At 42.8% G+C, this 18,332-nt stretch overlaps 2 protein-coding genes across 5 annotated transcripts in view; one reads left to right on the top strand and one right to left on the bottom strand.

The window, feature by feature from the left end:
- Nucleotides 1-4,649: 4,649 nt before the first annotated feature.
- Nucleotides 4,650-9,613, top strand: WDR5B (WD repeat domain 5B). 4 transcript variants are annotated; one of them, XM_066346861.1, is made up of 2 exons: nt 4,650-6,256; nt 7,783-9,613. In XM_066346861.1, the coding sequence occupies exon 1, from the start codon at nt 5,251-5,253 to the stop codon at nt 6,238-6,240; it is 990 nt and encodes a 329-aa protein (XP_066202958.1). In that variant the 5' UTR covers nt 4,650-5,250; the 3' UTR covers nt 6,241-6,256; nt 7,783-9,613. The 4 variants fall into 4 exon arrangements, with proteins under 4 accessions (XP_066202958.1, XP_066202957.1, XP_066202956.1 ...); XM_066346860.1 differs by having other exon boundaries at nt 7,509-9,613; XM_066346859.1 differs by having other exon boundaries at nt 7,503-9,613.
- A 67-nt stretch (nt 9,614-9,680) lies between these two features.
- Nucleotides 9,681-18,332, bottom strand: part of FAM162A (family with sequence similarity 162 member A) — a 34,460-nt gene continuing 25,808 nt past the window's right edge. Inside the window, exons 3-5 of the mRNA XM_066346862.1 lie at nt 16,993-17,101; nt 12,879-12,987; nt 9,681-9,940 (exon numbers count right to left, since the gene is read on the bottom strand). Of these exons, the coding sequence (XP_066202959.1) occupies nt 9,848-9,940; nt 12,879-12,987; nt 16,993-17,101 (311 nt within the window). The 3' untranslated portion in view covers nt 9,681-9,847. The remainder of the gene's footprint in view (nt 9,941-12,878; nt 12,988-16,992; nt 17,102-18,332) is intronic.

Raw genomic sequence — 18,332 nt, 5'->3', positions numbered from 1 at the left:
CCCTGGGGGTAGGTGGACTTGTAAAGCAGCTATGAGCTGTGCCTGCCATTTCTCCTTGCACTTTTCCTTACCCCGTATTCTCTCCTCCTCCTAGTCTTGGTTATAAAAGACTGCGGTGGCAGCCTTTAGCATGTCAGGGAAGGCGGTGCCTGGCCCCATTCTTTTTTTTTTTTTTTTTACAGGGACAGAGAGAGAGAGAGAGTCAAAGAGAGGGATAGCTAGGGACAGACAGACAGGAACGGAGAGAGATGAGAAGCATCAATCATCAGTTTTTCATGGTGACACCTTAGTTGTTCACTGATTGCTTTCTCATATGTGCCTTGACTGGGGGCCTTCAGCAGACCGAGTAACCCCTTGCTCGAGCCAGCGACCTTGAGTCCAAGCTGGTGAGCTTTTTGCTTAAGCCAGATGAGCACACGCTCAAGCTGGTGACCTCGAGGTCTCGAACCTGGGTCCTCCGCATCCCAGTCCGACGCTCTATCCACTGCGCCACTGCCTGGTCAGGCCCTGGCCCCATTCTTAATTTTTGGAGTTTCCTTCAAATGTCAGGGGCTGCCTCGGTTAAAAGCCAATCCTTCATGATCATATCCCCTTCAGGCGGCCCTTCCTAAAATATACAAATCTTGATCTCCTTCAAGCGACTTGGGATCAAGATTTGTATATTTCAGGAGGGCCTCCCACAACCTTTGTGCAAAGGGTGTTGGGATTCTCATTTGGCCCTTGGTCAATAGTGGCTAACTTATTCAAGTTCACGGGCTTAGTCTTACTAGCCCTCATACCTTTGAGTATGCAATTTTAACAGTGTCTTGTCTAGATGTCTGGGGCGTTGTAATCCCACTTTGGGTCTTGTTGGGACATGGTGGCAGTACCCTGTGGATATCATTGATTGATGATATGTAAACTGTTGTAAGGCTGCCTTGGCTATGGTTTGTTGTATTAAAGAGGAAAGTAATATCCTTCCAAGTTAGGTCAAAGGTTAAATAGACCTTTAATAACCCTGTTATGAATTTCTTGGGGTCATCTGAGACCTTCCCTAGCTTGTTTTTGATTTGAAGGAGATCCTGCATTGAAAAAGGAACTGGTCCTTTGATTAGGACTCTAGGACCGCTTTCTTCTTGGAGTGGGCAGTCTCGAAAGGTCCGGGCAGGGAGCATTATGATAGGTCCCAGGATGTGGAGGTGCCTGTTCTGGTGCTGAGAGTTTGGATTAAATAGATCGTCCTTTTTAATTCATAGCCCCTGGCTATACCAGGGGCTCTATCTTCTTTGGGATCTGTTGTTCCTGGAGTGGTTGGCTGATTACAGCTAAAACAGCTGGATCTAGTCTGCAGGTCTTACAAGGTCTGGGCTGTTTCTTAAAGCCATGAAGCATTGAACATATGGGACTTGAGTCCATTGGGCTGACACTCTACCGCTGAGCAAACTGGCCAGGGCTACCAGTGTTTCTTTTTACAGTGGAATAAGGGCAGGCATACCTGGGATGACATCACTTAGCCGAGGAACAAACAGCAAGATACACGGGGACAGGAGAGACAGGGCAGAAGAAGATGACACCAAACATTGAAAAAGTACTGTGGCATGCTGAACACAAGAAAGTCTGGAATTGTCAAGGAGGCTGGGTTATGTCTCTGAGAGATCATTTTCCGTCACTCTATTTCCTGGCTTGGGAAAAGCTGCGGGAGTGGGATTTGACTGTTTACACAGTGTGCCTGGTTGCATGGACATTTTCTTGCAGCTGGCGGGGTGCCTAGAGCATTCTTCCCCAGTCCATGACCAGCTTATCCTGTCATGGGAGTCTTCTAGCGGCGGGCACCCTAGTGACCCCTAAGTGCTCACTCTGTGCCCACAGTGGTGCGGCAATCTGCAGTGTGACAACCCCGTGGCCAGAGGAAAAGGTGCAAGAAGGACAGAAAGCATGATTGTCAAGTGCTTCAAACCAAGGCGGAGAGGAGGCCCGGTCTTCCCAGTAACAGGGAGATCCGAGTCATGGCACCAAAAAGATGTTCCTGGTGAAGCAACAAAAACTTGGTTCTTGTCTTGCTTGAGAGAAAGAATTCAATCAAGAGACAAAGTATAGCAGGCAGAGCAACGGTTTATTTGCCGTGCAGGAATACATTCAAGGAGACCTGAGCGGGCAACTCACTCGTGAAAACGAGTGTCCGATTAGTTACAGAATTTAGGTATTTATGGGCTTTACTTCCCAGACTTTCCCATGCCTGTTTTTTTGTTTTTCTTTCCAGCTTCTCATTTATCTGTCTCAATATATTGCTATGTGGCTGATACTGTATCAGGGAACTGGAGACCATCAGTCTGGGTGTGGTGAGGTTGATCCTGCATATCAGGAAAACGGGGCAAATCATCCCTCCCCCTCCTCTGCCTGTCCCGGCTCATGTCTAACTACCTAACCTAACATTAGGAATACATATTAGTATCAGAACATGACTAATGAGTAATGGTTTAACTATTTACAGCTTCAATTTTTTTTATGTGAACTCCTGATGCTATTTGTAAACAAAAAAATTCCGGACATCAAGAAATGGATTTTAATATATTCTGGGAAAATTTGAGAAACTTATTTTTCTGGATTTCCCTGTCAACACATTTTTTTTTTTGACAGAGAGAGAGACATTTAGGGACAGACAAACAAGAAGGGAGATAAGAAGCATCAATTCTTCATTGCGGCTCCTTAGTTGTTTATTGATTGCTTTCTCACATGTGCTTTGACCGGGAGGCTCCAGCAAAGCAAGTGACCCCTTGCTCAAGCCAGCGACCCCACGCTCAAGCTGGTGAGCCTCCACTCAAGCTGAGTGAGCCCTTAGGGGTTTTGAACCTGGGTCCTCTGGTTCCCAGTCTGATGCTCTATCCAATGCACCACCGCTTAGTCAGGCTATCAACACATTCTTGTGTGCCCCTTTTCCCTCAAGCTTGTGATATTTCTAGTGGGATAACTATACTGCAGTACCAACACCCCATCCTAGTCATCATGTCATTTGTTTATCTTGCCTAATTTCCTCTTTCTTGATTCTCTTAGTGCGTAATTGGAAAAATACAGATTTAGTTAAATTCTTTGAACAAAGCCTACACTTTGTTTTCTGTAGTGCTTTTAAATTTGTTTTTAATGAATTAAAATGGTAATAATTTCAATTGATGCAGAATTTTGAGTGTTTCTAAGCTTCCCAGTAAAAACCACACTAATCCAGGCTAACAGGAAGAGGAAAGTAGAGCAGGAGGCAGAGCTTAGTCGGAATCGAACTTTAAGATATATTACTGCGGAAAAACTTTTGTCTCTCTATAATGTTACAGAGGGGAGGTCTATGGTGGCTAAGAGAGTCATAATGTGTATAAACGGAAGCTCCAAACCATTTTTAAAATGCTCTTCCCATTCCCTGCACCTCCTCAGTGTGTTTATCTCATTAATTTGCACCAGCACTAAAGCATTTGTGCAATTCCTGTCTAAATTCCAAACTAAAGTAGTAGGTGACCTAATTGTGCTGTTGTGTCTTATAAAGGCAACACTTTCAATTATCCCTTATATGATTCTAAATGTTTTAGTTATTGACTCACAGAAATCATGGCAGATATTTGCTTCTTAAGCCCAGCTACCAAGAAAACCTTTTAAAACAGAGCACTTCCTTATTGAGCAATTAGAGTATTAGAGAAACTACTAATTATTTTGGTAAACCTATTTTTGTTTAAAGAGAGTAACATCTGAAAAGCATATATCATTTATGTAATACTTTCATGGCCAGTACTCATTTCTTAAAACGAGGGCAAGTCCTCTAAAGCCTAACCACGAGGACCTTTACACATTTTACCACATTCCACCAACTTCTTTGTCCTTTGCACTGAACTTTCTAGGTAGATCTGAACTTTTCTTAATTTTCTTTGGAAGCTTAAACCATAGGAAGTACTAATACAACGTTTGCTCGTTTTTTTTTTTTGTTTTTTTTTTTTTTTACCAGGCACTACCATGTCATGGTTTCTGGGCACTGGCCTTTAAAGGCCCCTAACAAAATTCTTTATCCTCGCCTAAATGTTTAGGGACAACTTTCAAACTGAAAGTCGCTATGCTCCCGTTGCGTATTTGCAGCTTTGCTGTACACCGACCAAACTCGACACAAGTAGAAGGAAACAGGACCTTATACCAGTCACCGCTGTCTATGCAGGTCGACAACCTTAACTACACTTCGAAATGCGCAGTTTGGGCATTTGGACCTGACCCTGTGGCTAAGGGCATGGGAAAATGCCCCCCCCCCCCCCCAATTTATTAATGATTTTAGAGAAGGGAGAGAGTAACAGAAACATCCATCTGTTCTTACATATGCCCTGACCGGGGCATCAAACCCTCAACCCTTAAGTAACCGACCTAGCTATCCAGCGAAGGCTGCAATCCTTTCCTGTGACACGGTTTGCAAAAGGAAATATATACATTTATTTTTTACATCTTCATTGCTTTTCACGCTAGCCAGATAGGTCTGGGACGGGCCCCGGTACTTACCCAATCGACTAAGAAGGAAGTGCGCATTCGCGCGTGGAGAGCCGGGACGAGGAGACCGGAAGGAAACTGACCTTTTCTGCGCAAGCGCACGAGGGCCTCTCTCATTGATCACCTTGACACGGAAGTAGGAGTGGTTCCCTCTGCCCAGGCGCTCGGGCGTCCTGTCCGCCCTCTTAGAGATTGACGCGCGGTGCGGACCCGTTTGTATCTACAGAATGTAGCCGGAGGCCCGGCCCTCAAATAACTGCCTACGCAGGTTTTCTCTTAGCTCAGGAAAGCTTCTGTGTAAGGCGGCGATGCCCTCCGGCTGAAGTACCCAATGTCTGTCAGACCGGTAGGGTCGCTCCGAGTTCTGAAACAGGTCGCAGGTCGGAGTTCGGGGGAGGGCGGTGAAAAGTAGTTTCTGTCGAGTCCCCCCTGCCCTGCCCGCCCCGCACCGCGCGGCCTTGGACGGCGGTGTGAGTTCACATATTACCCAAAATGAATACTTGACTTGCCGACAGCGCATGGGGCCCTCTGAATAATACTTCTCAAGTATTGTTTACAGGGGAAGCGAGAAAAAGCTGAGGGGTCCAAGCCATGCTGCTGAATCAGTGTATATCGTAAAGACAATCTAGAAATTATAATCATTCAAGATCGTTTATTTTTTAGTCTGATGTTTTAATCTTCATTTTGCTGGGCAGAAAGCCAAAATACCGGGCTGCCTTGTTCAGGGCCGGACGCCTGCCTAACCTGCCTTGGAGCCTCAGAGCCATGGCAACGGAGGAGTCAGACGCCAAAGCAGAGTCGGCTCTCACCCCGTCAGCCAGTCCGAGCAAACAAGTGTCTGAAAAACCAAACTATACTCTCAGATGTACTCTCGTGGGACATGCGGAAGCAGTATCATCAGTTAAGTTTAGTCCTAATGGAGAATGGCTAGCCAGTTCTTCTGCTGATAAAGTCACTATAATTTGGGGAGCCTATGATGGAAAATATGAGAGAACACTTTATGGTCACAGCCTGGAAATATCAGATGTTGACTGGTCATCAGATTCCAGTCTTCTTGTTTCTGCTTCAGATGATAAAACTCTCAAGATCTGGGATGTGAGATCCGGAAAATGTTTGAAAACACTGAAGGGGCACAGTAATTATGTGTTCTGCTGTAATTTCAACCCACCATCCAACCTCATAATCTCAGGATCTTTTGATGAATGTGTGAAAATATGGGAGGTGAAAACGGGAAAGTGCCTGAAGACTTTGTCTGCTCATTCTGACCCAGTTTCTGCTGTTCATTTTAACTGTAGTGGGTCCTTGATAGTGTCGGGTAGCTACGATGGTGTCTGTAGGATCTGGGATGCTGCATCAGGTCAGTGTTTAAAAACACTTGTTGATGAGGATAATCCTCCTGTCTCTTTTGTAAAATTTTCTCCAAATGGAAAATATATTCTTATTGCAACTTTGGACAATACTCTTAAACTATGGGATTACAGCAGAGGCAGATGCCTGAAGACATACACTGGTCATAAGAATGAGAAATACTGCATATTTGCCAATTTTTCAGTGACTGGTGGAAAGTGGATTGTGTCTGGTTCAGAGGATAATCTGGTTTACATATGGAACCTTCAGACTAAAGAGGTTGTACAGAAATTACAAGGTCATACAGATGTTGTCATCTCAGCAGCTTGTCATCCTACAGAAAACATCATTGCATCAGCAGCATTAGGAAATGACAAAACAATTAAACTGTGGATGAGTAACTGCTAAACCCTTTAGAAATCAGGTAGTAGAGTCAAGTTGGCAAGAAGTCAGATATTTGAAAAGATGGTTTTTCTTAATTTTGGCATGGTTTGTTATTCTTAACATTGGCTTTTAAGACCTATAAGCTAAATTTACAAAGCAAGTCTGGAACCTAAGGCTTCTGACTTTTAATCTTTAAGTTGGTTATTAATGTCTTGTGTCTGTCCCTGATTAGATTTCCATTCTGTTCCTCTCCTTGACTGTTTTAGAGGATTGGTATATTTGAGAAATATTTAAAAGACTCACAAGACAGAATAATGAGGGGAACAAAGGAGTTTGAAATAACTCCAAGGTTTTTGGTTGGGAGATCAGGTGAATAGAAGCATAAAACTGGCCCTGGCTGGTTGGCTCAGCAGTAGAGCATCAGCCTGGCATTAGAAGTCCCAGGTTCGATTCCAGGTCAGGGTACACAGGAGAAGTGACCATCTGCTTTTCCACCTCTCCCCCTTCTCTCTCCTCCTGCAGCCATGGCTCAAATGGTTCGAGCAAGTTGGCCCTGGGTGCTGAGGATGGCTCCATGGCCTCACCTCAGGCCCTAAAAATTAACTTGGTTGCTGAGCAATGGAGCAGTGGCCCCAGATGGGCAGAGCATCCCTGGGTAGGGGGCTTGCTGGGTGGATCCTGGTTGGGGAGCATGTGGGAGTCTCTCTGCCTCCCCACCTCATTTAACAAAATCATAAGCCTGGGATGTGGGTGAAATGGAGATGTTAGATGCCACTTACATACTTGAAGTGATAAGCCCAATAGAATCAAGTATGTAAGCTGGGAAAAATAAGTCATGGTTAGGTTTGTTCTGAGAGTCTAAAACATTATAAATGGCATTTTGCTGAAGGATGCCTTGTCAGGTTGTGCCCTCTTGTGGTTTTCAAGTAAGCTAAATGTCTGACTGGTGAGGCTGCTCTCTTTCATTATGTATCTGACCCACTAACTCCTACCCATGCTTCAAACTTAGTTTAGAAATCACCAGTTTGTGGAGCCATCACTGCCTGACTCGAACCACAGCTGACAGCTGAATTAGGTTTTCTTACTACAGGTATTTCTATATTTTCTGTTAGTAAAGTTCAAAATATGTCATTTACCAATTTGTATTGTAATAACATGGTAATGTTTCCAGTATATTATGTGCTCTGTGGAGCCAAGAAGTATATTATTCATCATTGAATTCTCAGTTTTTGTATATAGAAGGAACTCAAGTAATCTTTTTTAATGCTTTATTTTATTGATTTGAGAGACAGAGAAAGAGAGACAGGAACATTGATCTGTTCCTGTGTGTGCTTTGACTGGGGATTGAACTGGCCACCTCTGAGCTTTGGGAAGATGCTCTAACCAACCAAGCACTCTGCCCAGGGCTCAAGTAATGTTTGATTATTGACAATGAATTATAACTATCAACACTTCATTCATTCCTTGCTTGCTTTCACTAAATTTTTGGAGTCTCTGATACTATTCTTTTTGTTGATTAAAATTAAAAGTATCTGTGAATAGCTTCACATATTTTAATTCAAACAGGGCTTATAGAAGATTGAAAGTAAAAAATGGTTTCTGCTGCCTGACTGGACGGCGGTGCAGTGGATAGAGTGTCAGACTGGGATGTGGAGGACCCAGGTTCAAGACCCCGAGGTCGCCAGCTTGAGCGCGGGCTCATCTGGTTTGAGCAAGGCTCAGGAGCTTGAGCCCAAGGTCGCTGGCTCGAGCAAGTGGTCACTCAAGTCTGCTGTAGGCCCACCCCACCCCCCGTCAAAGCACATGAGAAAGCAATCAATGAACAACTAAGGTGCCCCAACGAAGAATTGATGCTTCTCATCTCTCTCCCTTCCTGTCTGTCCCTCTCTCTGTCTTTGTCATAAAATATATAAATAAATAAATTTAAATGCTTAAAAAAAAAGGTTTCTGCCCACTACCTGTAGACATGGTAAACATGAAAAAAAAAATCTAGAAATTAAGCAAAAGGTAGTACAATAATTTAATTGAAAATATCAAGAGCAAAACTCTTTTGTATTATACAATATCTCATACTAGTGCTCACTAAATCTGATTTGCTTGACAAGTTCTGAAGAACTTAAGATATTAGAGTTATCAGCAGGGTATAACTGCTAAGAAGTTAGAATGTGAGTGTATTAGAAGTGGGGTCAGATAGGGGCAACTCTGAAATTCTGGCCAAGAAATTTGTATTTAACCCATAGAGAGGCAGTCACTATTAAGTTACTGAATAGGAAAATGACGCAAAATGAGAAATGACTGTGTACATTCTTGCTGCATTGTAACATCTGTGAGCTTTGGTTTAATGAAACATTTTTATTACAACAAATCTCCAAGATACAACACTTTAAAATCAGTATTGTTCTGTGAAGAAAGATTACTTATTTTTAAATGAAGTACATTAAAATTTACCCATATTTAAAACATTGGTTTAGGTAAGATGTAATGTTATATTACAAAATAATCAAGAAAAGCTAATCTGATAAAATGTATAAGAAATGATGCTTTTTGATAATAAAATTTCAAGTGATAAAAATCAAGTGATAAGAATTTGGTATCTGTAAAGAAGCTATGGTCAAATTACTCTCAAATATATAGACAAACATCATTAACATCAGATTATAAAGCTGTAGGTAGACTGGCATATTACATTTTACTGAGTATTTTATTATACCAAGTTCCCAAATACCTGTATATACTGCTTTTTAATTTGCTATAACCTTCTTAGGAGACCTATCAGGTTGAGATGGCTGTGAGGACTTGTCATCCATTATTGTGAGAGAATAAATGAAATACGGAAACTAGAAACCAGCATCCATTCCTAAATATGAGAACTTGGCACCCCAGTGAAAGTGAGATACATACCAGGTGCAAATGCTTTTGATAGATTTTTTCATAACTGAAAAGTTTAAACGCAAGAGTACAGGGACCAGTTGGGAATTCTAAGCCATGGAGAAGAGGTGACTGATGGCCCCATGCAACTCCATGATGCTGGGATTTCAAAGTCCTCAAAAACTTGTGGCCAAATCATTTTCATCACCTTGCCAGGACATTTTCAAGAAATGCACTCCTAAAAACCTGCCAGCACATCCCAAAATGGCAAAGTGGGGTCTGGCTGCTTCTCAGGGCTCTGAGAAGAACCGTGCCACTTGCAGAATCAGCTTTCTAAGATGTACTGGGGAGTGTACTCAGCTGGCCTTTCTTACCTCTCCAGAAATGAGTACAAAGAGAAATGCAGAAAAAAGAAGCCATTTTGGCTTTTGGGGAGAAGTCGCTATGGTAATGGGAATTAAAGATATGGTACCTGACTTTAAAGAAGAGTGAATATTAAATGGAAATATGTTGTCTCAATTTCATTCTTTCATTTTATCAAAAACCTGAGAGGCTGCATTTAACCTGGATCAAAGCCATGAAATTAGACAAGTCACTTCTTTAAGAAACTTTATTTGTACCTCTAGAGGAGAAATAGGGAAATGGTATGTTCGTACAAACCATACTTTTAGGAAATGGATCCTCATACCACATTCTTTTTAATATAGGCTTGTTGCTGAAATACTTCTGGATTTTCATAATCCAGCCGACTTGGATACCTCTGCTACTCTGTTTTGGCCTTCATAGCTGCTTCCTCTCTCAGACGAGCTTTCTTTTCTAAGTTCAGACTTGTTAAAGACTCTTTTCTGTTGGCAGCCTAAAATGAAACAAATTTAAATGAATGATGTGTGCCTGTTTGGAATGACGACATGACCTTGCACTGCTGTAGGAGGGTCACCAGGCGGCACACGGGCACACAGCACAGCAGTCCCGTCCCCGTGACCTCGGCTTCCTCTGATCTCAGTCCAGCAGTCCCTCCAGTCAAGCACTTCTCTTCCTTTCTGGCCTCATTCATTAAATCTTCTAGCTTCTCTTCTAATTTATCCCCTTTTCCTCCTTTTAGCATTAAATACCTTCTCGTTTCCATTTAAAACATTTTTTTAAATTAAAATTTTTTTTTTTTGAGAGAGAGAAAGAGGAATACTGAGCCGAATTGTATGTGCCCTGATGAAGGTTCGAACCAGCAACCTCTGCACTTTAGAACAATGTGCCAACTACCTGAGCTATCTGGCCAAGGCTTAATTTTTTTTTTCTTAAATGAGAAGTGGGGAGGCAGAGGCAGACTCCTGCATTGCCCTGACCAGGATCCACCTGGCAAGTCCCCTACAGGGTGATGCTCTGCCCATCTGGAGCCATTACTTAGCAACCAAGCTTATTTTAGCACCTGAGGTGAGGCCATGGAACCATCCTCAGCACCCAGGGCCAACTTGCTCCAACTGAGCCATGGCTGCAGGAGAAGAGAGAGGGGGAGGAGGGGGAGAGGGAGAGAAGCAGATGGTTGCTTTTCCTGTGTGCCCTGATGGGGAATCGAACCTGAGACTTCCACATGCCAGGCCAACGCTCTACCATTAAGCTATAAGGCCAGGGCCAGCTGAATTTGTTTTTAGGTATTGATTGATTTTTAGAGAGACAGAGAGGGCAAGGGAGAGAGAGGGGAGGGGCAAGGGAGGGATTCATTTATTCCACTCAGCCGTGCATTCGACTGAACCTGCCACCTTGTTTCGAGATGACGTTCTGACTGATGCTCTCCATTTTTATCCCCTTTTCCTCTTTTACTTTTCTTTGTTGCTACCATTTTTTTTCCTCCAATTTATTTGTATACTTTCACACCCTTCTAGTTCTTTACTCCTGTTTTACCAAAAACATCCAGTTTTAGGGATCCCAGACTTGACCAAATACTTCTACCGATGACTTCCAGCAGCATCTACCTTACTGCTCCACCCTCAGAGCAGAGAGAAGTGGGGGAGTGGCCACCATCCCCTTCCCTTGCTTCCCTCCCTGTAACTGGTACACTTCTGTGAAGGTTATATTAACAGACCAATTTCAAAATTTTATCCCAAATAAGTGACACTAGCACCTCGTAAGGTAGTATTATTATATCTGTGAAATTTCACATGTAAAGAATTAGGTATGGGAACAGGAGGAGAATGGGAATGGTAAATTGAGGGTGAGCACAAAACATAGTGGCTAATTTCTCTTCTAAATCACATTAAGTTCAAAAGTTAATCCATTTCAATTAAAAAGGTTCTCCATTCTAGTAGCATCTGCCAACTTTTTAAAAATGGATAGTTCCATAAAAGGCAAATAATATAGTTTTATGATGCAGACCATGAGAGGAGCTCTAACGAAGACAGTGGAGATCCTAGAGTAATTTGCTTCAGTTAGTAAAATCAAGTCTACACAAAGCAGTGCAGATTTCTCAGATTTCTAGAAACCCCTGTATCCTGTTCACATGCTCTGCAGGTCTCAGTCTGAAAACTAAGCATGAGACGTCAAAGAGGGAGCCAAGAAAAACTAAGTGGGGCAGGAACAAAGTCATCAAGAGAGCTCCACCCAGGTCTGCACACTGCGCTTCATGCTCCCACAAGGTCAGCCGAAATGGTCACTGTTTTCCATTCCGAGGCTCTAAAGAGAACTGGAAGTTACTTCCTTTTACTCTAGACTCTTGGGAGAAGGAGGTCAGTTACCTCTAGGTTTGCAGAAAAACCTAATTAATATATAATTATTGATATAAGACATCTCCACATGGAAGCTGTGATACACAGAATTAGATTATCTACAAAATTAGATATGGTGTTCAAATAAAGGTTTGACCAGACCTGCTGCATACAAAAGTAACTATATTTTAATCACAACAGAGTATATTATAAAGTTTGGTAACTTGTAAACTTGGCTTTTAATTTTTATCATGTCACTTATTAGCTATGTGATTGGGAAAATTAACTTCTTTTAAGTGTTTTTCCTTTATAAAACAGATAAGAGAACCTACCTCTTAGTTTCATAGGGTTACTGTGGTAATTAAGTGAGTTTAATAGTGCCTGCTGTATAATAAGCATTCAAAAGTGGAAGCAATTTTACCATCACCTCAAATGAGGTCTAGTTTCAAACTGTGACTCTTATTACTGAGATGGGCAAGTTACTAAAGCTTTCTGAGCTGTTTCCTCAGCTATAAATGAGATCCTAATAATACTATATATTTATCTTGCAGTGATATGACGTTCAAAGGAGGTAACAGCAAAGTACTGGGAAGACACTAAGTAGTCAATCAGTGATATCTATTAATAATGATCTGTTAAAGATTTCTGGACTTCAGTTCCTATCTGTTGCTTAGGAGCTATGGTCTTTATACATCTGGCCCAGCTGGGCTCAGCCTGGAGGACAGAACTGCTCACAGGCCTAAGGCAGTTAGAACGAGGATAAACAAGCCCATGTACTGGGGTGCTTCACAGACATGCATGGAGCTATCATTAAATTTGCCAGTGTTGTGTTTCTTGTTTCACCTTATTTATCACATCTGTGGATAACTAAATACTTTTCACTTCACATGAAATTGAGTCCTTTCCCTTGCCAAGGCTACAATGTGCTGCTGACCCCCAGGCACACCATCCTAGGTTTGTCCCTACTATATCTTACTTTGTTTCTTATACTTTCTCGTATAGAAAGCCTCCTCAGAGAATAAACATGAGGGTCAATCCCTGATTTCCTCTAGTCCTTTATGAAAAACAAACAGAGACAGAGATAAAGTCCACTCTCACCTTCTTGCCCTCAATAACCATCAAGATGCACCCTGCCACTGTCAGGGCAATCATGACATAGCTGACCTTCACCCGCATCTTGTTCTTGGCAGCATCGAGCATCTCAAACCTAGTAATACAATGAGATCATGAGAGAAAGTTAACTTTCTGAAGTTGCCAGCATGATATAAAGCTCTGTGTACCATAAATTAGAAGTGAAAGGAGGTAGAGCCTGGAGATCTTGTAGGACTTTAGGGAGGATGGGGCATTTTCACAACTCACTCTAAAATACAGTAAGATATGACAATTTTAAAATAGAAAAAAGGAGAAGAAAGTATGAAGATAGAAATTGAAGCCAAGTACAACCCCTCTTGACCCCCCCCCCCCCAAAAAAAAAACCCTAACCTATGCTTGCTATGGTGGGGCCCAATTTTGGCTCTCAATTCTTGCTTGAGGAGCCAATGCTGAAAGTGGAACCAGTAGCTGTTTCTCCTTGAGATTCTCAAGAAGATACTATGTAATATAATGGTTACCTGAACATCCCGACAACAGAAAGGCAAAGAGCCTCATAAATTTCAACACAAAGCACAATTCAGAAGAAAACAAATACAGGAGGGAGTTTGAAACAATGTGCTTTTTATACCCAGCTTTCTGTTCTCTTCCATGAGCCAGAAATAGATTTGAAAATATCTGGAATAGTAGAAAGAGCCTTAAGCAACACTCCTTTAATGTTCATCTTTTAACTATTGTTTTGCTAAAATTGAGTAATTGTAAACTTCAGCTCGTTGGCAAGTTCCTCTTCTCACTTGTCCAGTGAATACAGACCTAAGTCCCTTAACAGAAAGTTGAGGATTGGGCGGCAATGGCGGCGGACGGGGACTGGCAGGATTTCTATGAGTTCCAGGAGCCTGCCCGGAGCCTACAGGACCAGGAGAACTGTAATGCGAGCCCCGAGGCCGGGGCAGGGCCGGGCGGGGCGGGCAACGGCTTTCCAGCGCTAGCCTGCAGCTTGCAGGAGAAGCTGAGCCTGTGTTTCTGCCCCTCGGTCCGAGCGCCGAGCCCCCGTGGGCTGCTGTGCGGCCCATCACCGAGTGCAGCCTCCTGCAGGGGGACGAGATTTGGAACGCCCTGACAGATAACTACGGAAACGTAATGCCTGTGGACTGGAAGTCATCCCGTACCAGGACCTTGCACTTGCTTACTCTGAACCTCTCAGAAAAAAGGATAAGTGACAGCTTGCTCTTTGATACATCAGACCAGGAGGAGTTGAAAGCTGAATATGTATTCCATCATCGTGTCCTGTGTTAATGACGAGCCCCTCTTCACTGCATTTGTGCCTGTCTCTTCCTAAAGCTTTAAGTCTAGCAACAGCTACTCATGGATATGTCACTAGTCATGAAACACTTTTGCCAGTTCCAAGGATGTTAGTGTCCTTTAATACATGTTGGGAAAAAAAAAGAAAGTTGAGGATTGGATTATCATTCTTGTGTGAAAGCTGAGCGGCCAAACAAGAAAGAGTCTGAAGAGAAGATGCTTCCACCTTGGTGATTCTGCATGGAGGCAGTGGGTCGAAGTTCTGTTAGCTGAGTGTCTGTCTGGTAGAGCTTCAGGGCAGGGCATGTGGAGTCCTAACGGACCCTGGAGAGAGAACTGGGCTATTCAGTGGAGTATAAATAGGAAATAATTATCTCTAGATGAGATTGGAGTGAGTGCTACCTCCCCCTGTACCTCCCCCCCCCCCCCCCCCGATTTTAAACACATATTACATTTGAAATCAAGGGACTTTAAAAATGCTTGGAGCTCTGGCTGGTTGGCTCAATGGTAGTGTTAGCCAGGCATATGGAAGTCCTGGGTTCAATTCCTGGTCAGGGCACACAGGAGAAGTGATAATCTACTTTTCTACACCGCCCCTTCCCCTTCTCTCTGCCTCTCTTCCCTTCCTACAGCCTGGCTGGATTGGTTCAAGTGCATCACACAGAGCACTGAGGATGGCTCCATAGAACTTCCGCCTCAGGCACTAAAAATGGCTTGGTTGCAAGCATGGCCCCAGACGGGCAGAATATTGGCCCCAGATACGGTTTCCAGGTGGATCCTGGTCGGGGCACATGTGGGAGTCTGTCTCTATCTAATCTCCATTCCCTTGGAAAAGAAGTTTATAAAAAGCAAAAATAAAAAAACAATAAAAATGCTTGGAAGAATGCACAGGATCCAGTGACATCGCAGATAGTAGGAGGAGCAACCTGAAAGTGTATACACGAGGTGTCCCCAAACTATGGCCCATGGGCCACATGCGTGAGGCCATTTATCCGGCCCCCCACTGCACTTCCCGAAGGGGCATCTCTTTCATTGGTGGTTAGTGAGAGGAGCACTGTATGTGGCAGTCCTCCAACGGTCTGAGGGACAGTGAACTGGCTCCCTGTGTAAAAAGTTTGGGGACCCCTGGTATACACTGTGATATAACAGCTGGGACCCAGTGAGGCAGCAATGTGCATGGAGTTCTCCAGGCACTGAAGATGGGCCTGCAGGAGGGAGAAAGCAGGGACAACTGCTAAGGACAGTGAGTTGTTCTATTTAGAGTATCTAAGATCCCACCAACCACAAACTGACTACCCATGTTGACAATTTCATGTGAATTGGTATTTTCAACTGAAGTGCTGTGCTGCCCTCCATTCTTAAGGAGCAATCACAATGAGCAACTTAAGCAGTGCCTGTTCAGAACCATGAGCACAACTATAAATGGTTGCCCAGGTTCAGAGAAAGGCCTTCTAGGTCGACTCACTAGGTAGTACTTTGGGCTTGAGGGGATCTGGGAACCACCTACAAGGCCAACTAAAGAAGGTGTTCCATGGCAAAGTCTATATAGCACCTATTAAGGCCACAGGTATATACCAGCTTGTTTTCTGCTGGGATTTTAAGGGAGAAATTGGGACAGACAAAAACCTGATGTCACTGATGTTTCCCAGGAGAGTATACTGTCTGTCACTTGAGCAAAGAAGGACCAGGGATTTCATGCTGAAATAATTTTTCCTGCTGAAAATAATGTGCTATTTAATTTAATATGCAGAAGTAGAAGGCCTCTTATCCTCCTGGAAAAGATATCCTGAGTGAACCTACATCTTTTGCAATCATGACTTGAAACCAGAAACCAGAAGGTCCAAGGATAGTTTTCTTGCTAGAGGAAATGTCTAGGACAGCGGTTCTCAACCTGTGGGTCGCAACCCCGGCGGGGGTCGAACGACCAAAACACAGGGTTCGCCTAAAGCCATCGGAAATACATATTTATTATACAATACATTTTTAAATAAAATATGGCCCGCCAGGGTCGCGACCCACAGGTTGAGAACCATGGTCTAGGAGCTTTGCCCCAAGTCCCTGTCTCTGAAGAGGATGATACCCCACAGGGAAGATGGCTTCTATCTTTTAGAATCTCTGCTGGCCAAGATGCAGACCCATCAGTGGGGCAGTGGTTCTCAACTGGGAGACATCTGATAAAGTCTGGAGATATTTCTGACTGTCATTAATGAGTGCTGCTGGCATATAGGGGGTGAGGAGGCCAGGGATACTGCTAAACATCCTATAATGCACAAGACAGCACCCAACGACAAAAATTATCTGGCCCAAAATGTCAACAGTGCTGAGGCTGAAAAATCCTGCATTAGAGGAATCTGTACTCATCTACAGACTCAGAAAGTTCCAAGATCCCAGCCAGAGTTGAGTTTAAGAAAGTTGGTGACAGGAGGTACTCTTTCCTGGACCCCAGAGAGAACATGTTGCTTTTAAATACTTTTATGCCTATGTCTGAACACTTGAGTGAACTGTATAAAATATAGTTATTGTCACTGACACCTAGCTGATATATCCAGAATAAAATAAACTAAAAAGAGTGTAGTCACATTTCTGTAGCTAGAAGTCAAATCAGCTGCTGCCTTCAGAGTATCTGCTGTTCACTAGGCACTACACCACATACCAATATTGTAACGCAGATTTATTAGCACTGTTTCTATTCCAGGTACGTAGAGAAGTGAAAACTTTTAACATCTGGTTGAAAGATTTTAGACAGACTGAGAGGAACTGCATTTCCTTTAAAACAGATCAGTGAGAAATAAAAGCTTACTACCCTAAGTTCAGCACTCACGAGATAGTCTCGGGGATTTCATCTTCCTTTTTGAAGCGACCTGACCATATCAGGATCTTCTTCTCCCAATCTGTAGGTTTGTGTAATGGCACTCTGTGGCTGTAAGTGTCTACGAGAAAAACAAAACAGGACACCTTACTTACGTGTGATTAGGACTCTCCACTTTCCCAACCAAAAAATGCAATTTGTGCCATTTTAGGTCTATTGGGTCTAAATTGATGCCACCTGAGTAGATCTCATTAATAAGTCCAGAGTAGGGATAACCATCAGTGGGGGTAATAGACGAGAAGAAGGCCAAGGGCTGAGCCTTGGGCATGACCCAAGAAACGGGACAGGAGAACGAGGCAGCAGAGGAAAATGGAGTGGCCAAAGAGGCAGATGAACAAGAATGGCACAAAACCAGCCTGTAAGAGAAAGTCTTTTAAAGAAAGGGAAAGTCATTGAAGATAAGGAGCAGAAAATTTTAGGGAATCACAGAATGTCAAGGTTAGACGGGACCTTGGAGATAATCTCATCCAAATTCCAGATATACTGCTTACATCTCCCTTGCAGACAGACCATCCATCTCGTTGACTGTTACCTACATGTCACACTCATTCCCACCTCTAAACCTTTGTGTATGCTGTTCCTTTCACTTAATTGGAAGGCAACAGCAAAAGAACAAGAAAGTCAATAGGAAAACTATAATCCAAAGAACCAAAGGTGAAAAAAGAGGTTTAGAAGTATAGAAATAGTACTGCTATGGTTTTATCTAAAACTTCCAGGACTTGGTACAACTCTTGCTTCACTATGTTTTCCTTCTCCTCTTAAGTAGTATATACCTATTAAAGACAATTCAGAAAGTATTCCTGTGAAAAAAAGATAAAAATCATCTCTAATTCTCTTGTCATAGCATAACCCCTGGATTTTTATTTTGCTGTTTCCTAAGTCTTATCCCCATAAGTATGTATTATACGTAATTTATAGCTGCCTCATACAGTGGAAAGTTTTGTATCCTGTTTTGTTCATTAACATTATAATTTCCATCTAGTACATGGTATTTATAAGCACCATTTCCAACAGCTGCATAATCTCAAGTGGATCTGACATACATAAAAAATCATTCCCAGATTATTTGACATTTAGATTTATTTCTCATTTTTCTATTACATATAAAAAATGGAAGCATCTTTGCACTCAAAGTTTTTCCCACATGTAGGGATTATTCCTTAGGATAGATGCCCAGAAGTGAAACATTAGGTCAAAGGGTATAAACATATTTAAGCTCTTGAAAGTCTTTGAAGATGGTTCCTTTCTACTCTCTAAGACCTGCCTGGCCCAAGTATACTCCCATGAAGAAT

The sequence above is a fragment of the Saccopteryx leptura genome, chromosome 8 (assembly GCF_036850995.1).
Source record: "Saccopteryx leptura isolate mSacLep1 chromosome 8, mSacLep1_pri_phased_curated, whole genome shotgun sequence".
In the NCBI taxonomy this organism is placed as follows: domain Eukaryota; kingdom Metazoa; phylum Chordata; class Mammalia; order Chiroptera; family Emballonuridae; genus Saccopteryx; species Saccopteryx leptura.
The sequence above is the reverse complement of the archived record's forward strand: the minus strand, read 5'-3'. Positions and strand labels throughout refer to the sequence as shown.

Excerpts from the sequence above, each read along its gene's own strand:
- WDR5B (XM_066346861.1), top strand. The coding sequence starts at position 5,251 with ATGGCAACGGAGGAGTCAGACGCCAAAGCAGAGTCGGCTCTCACCCCG.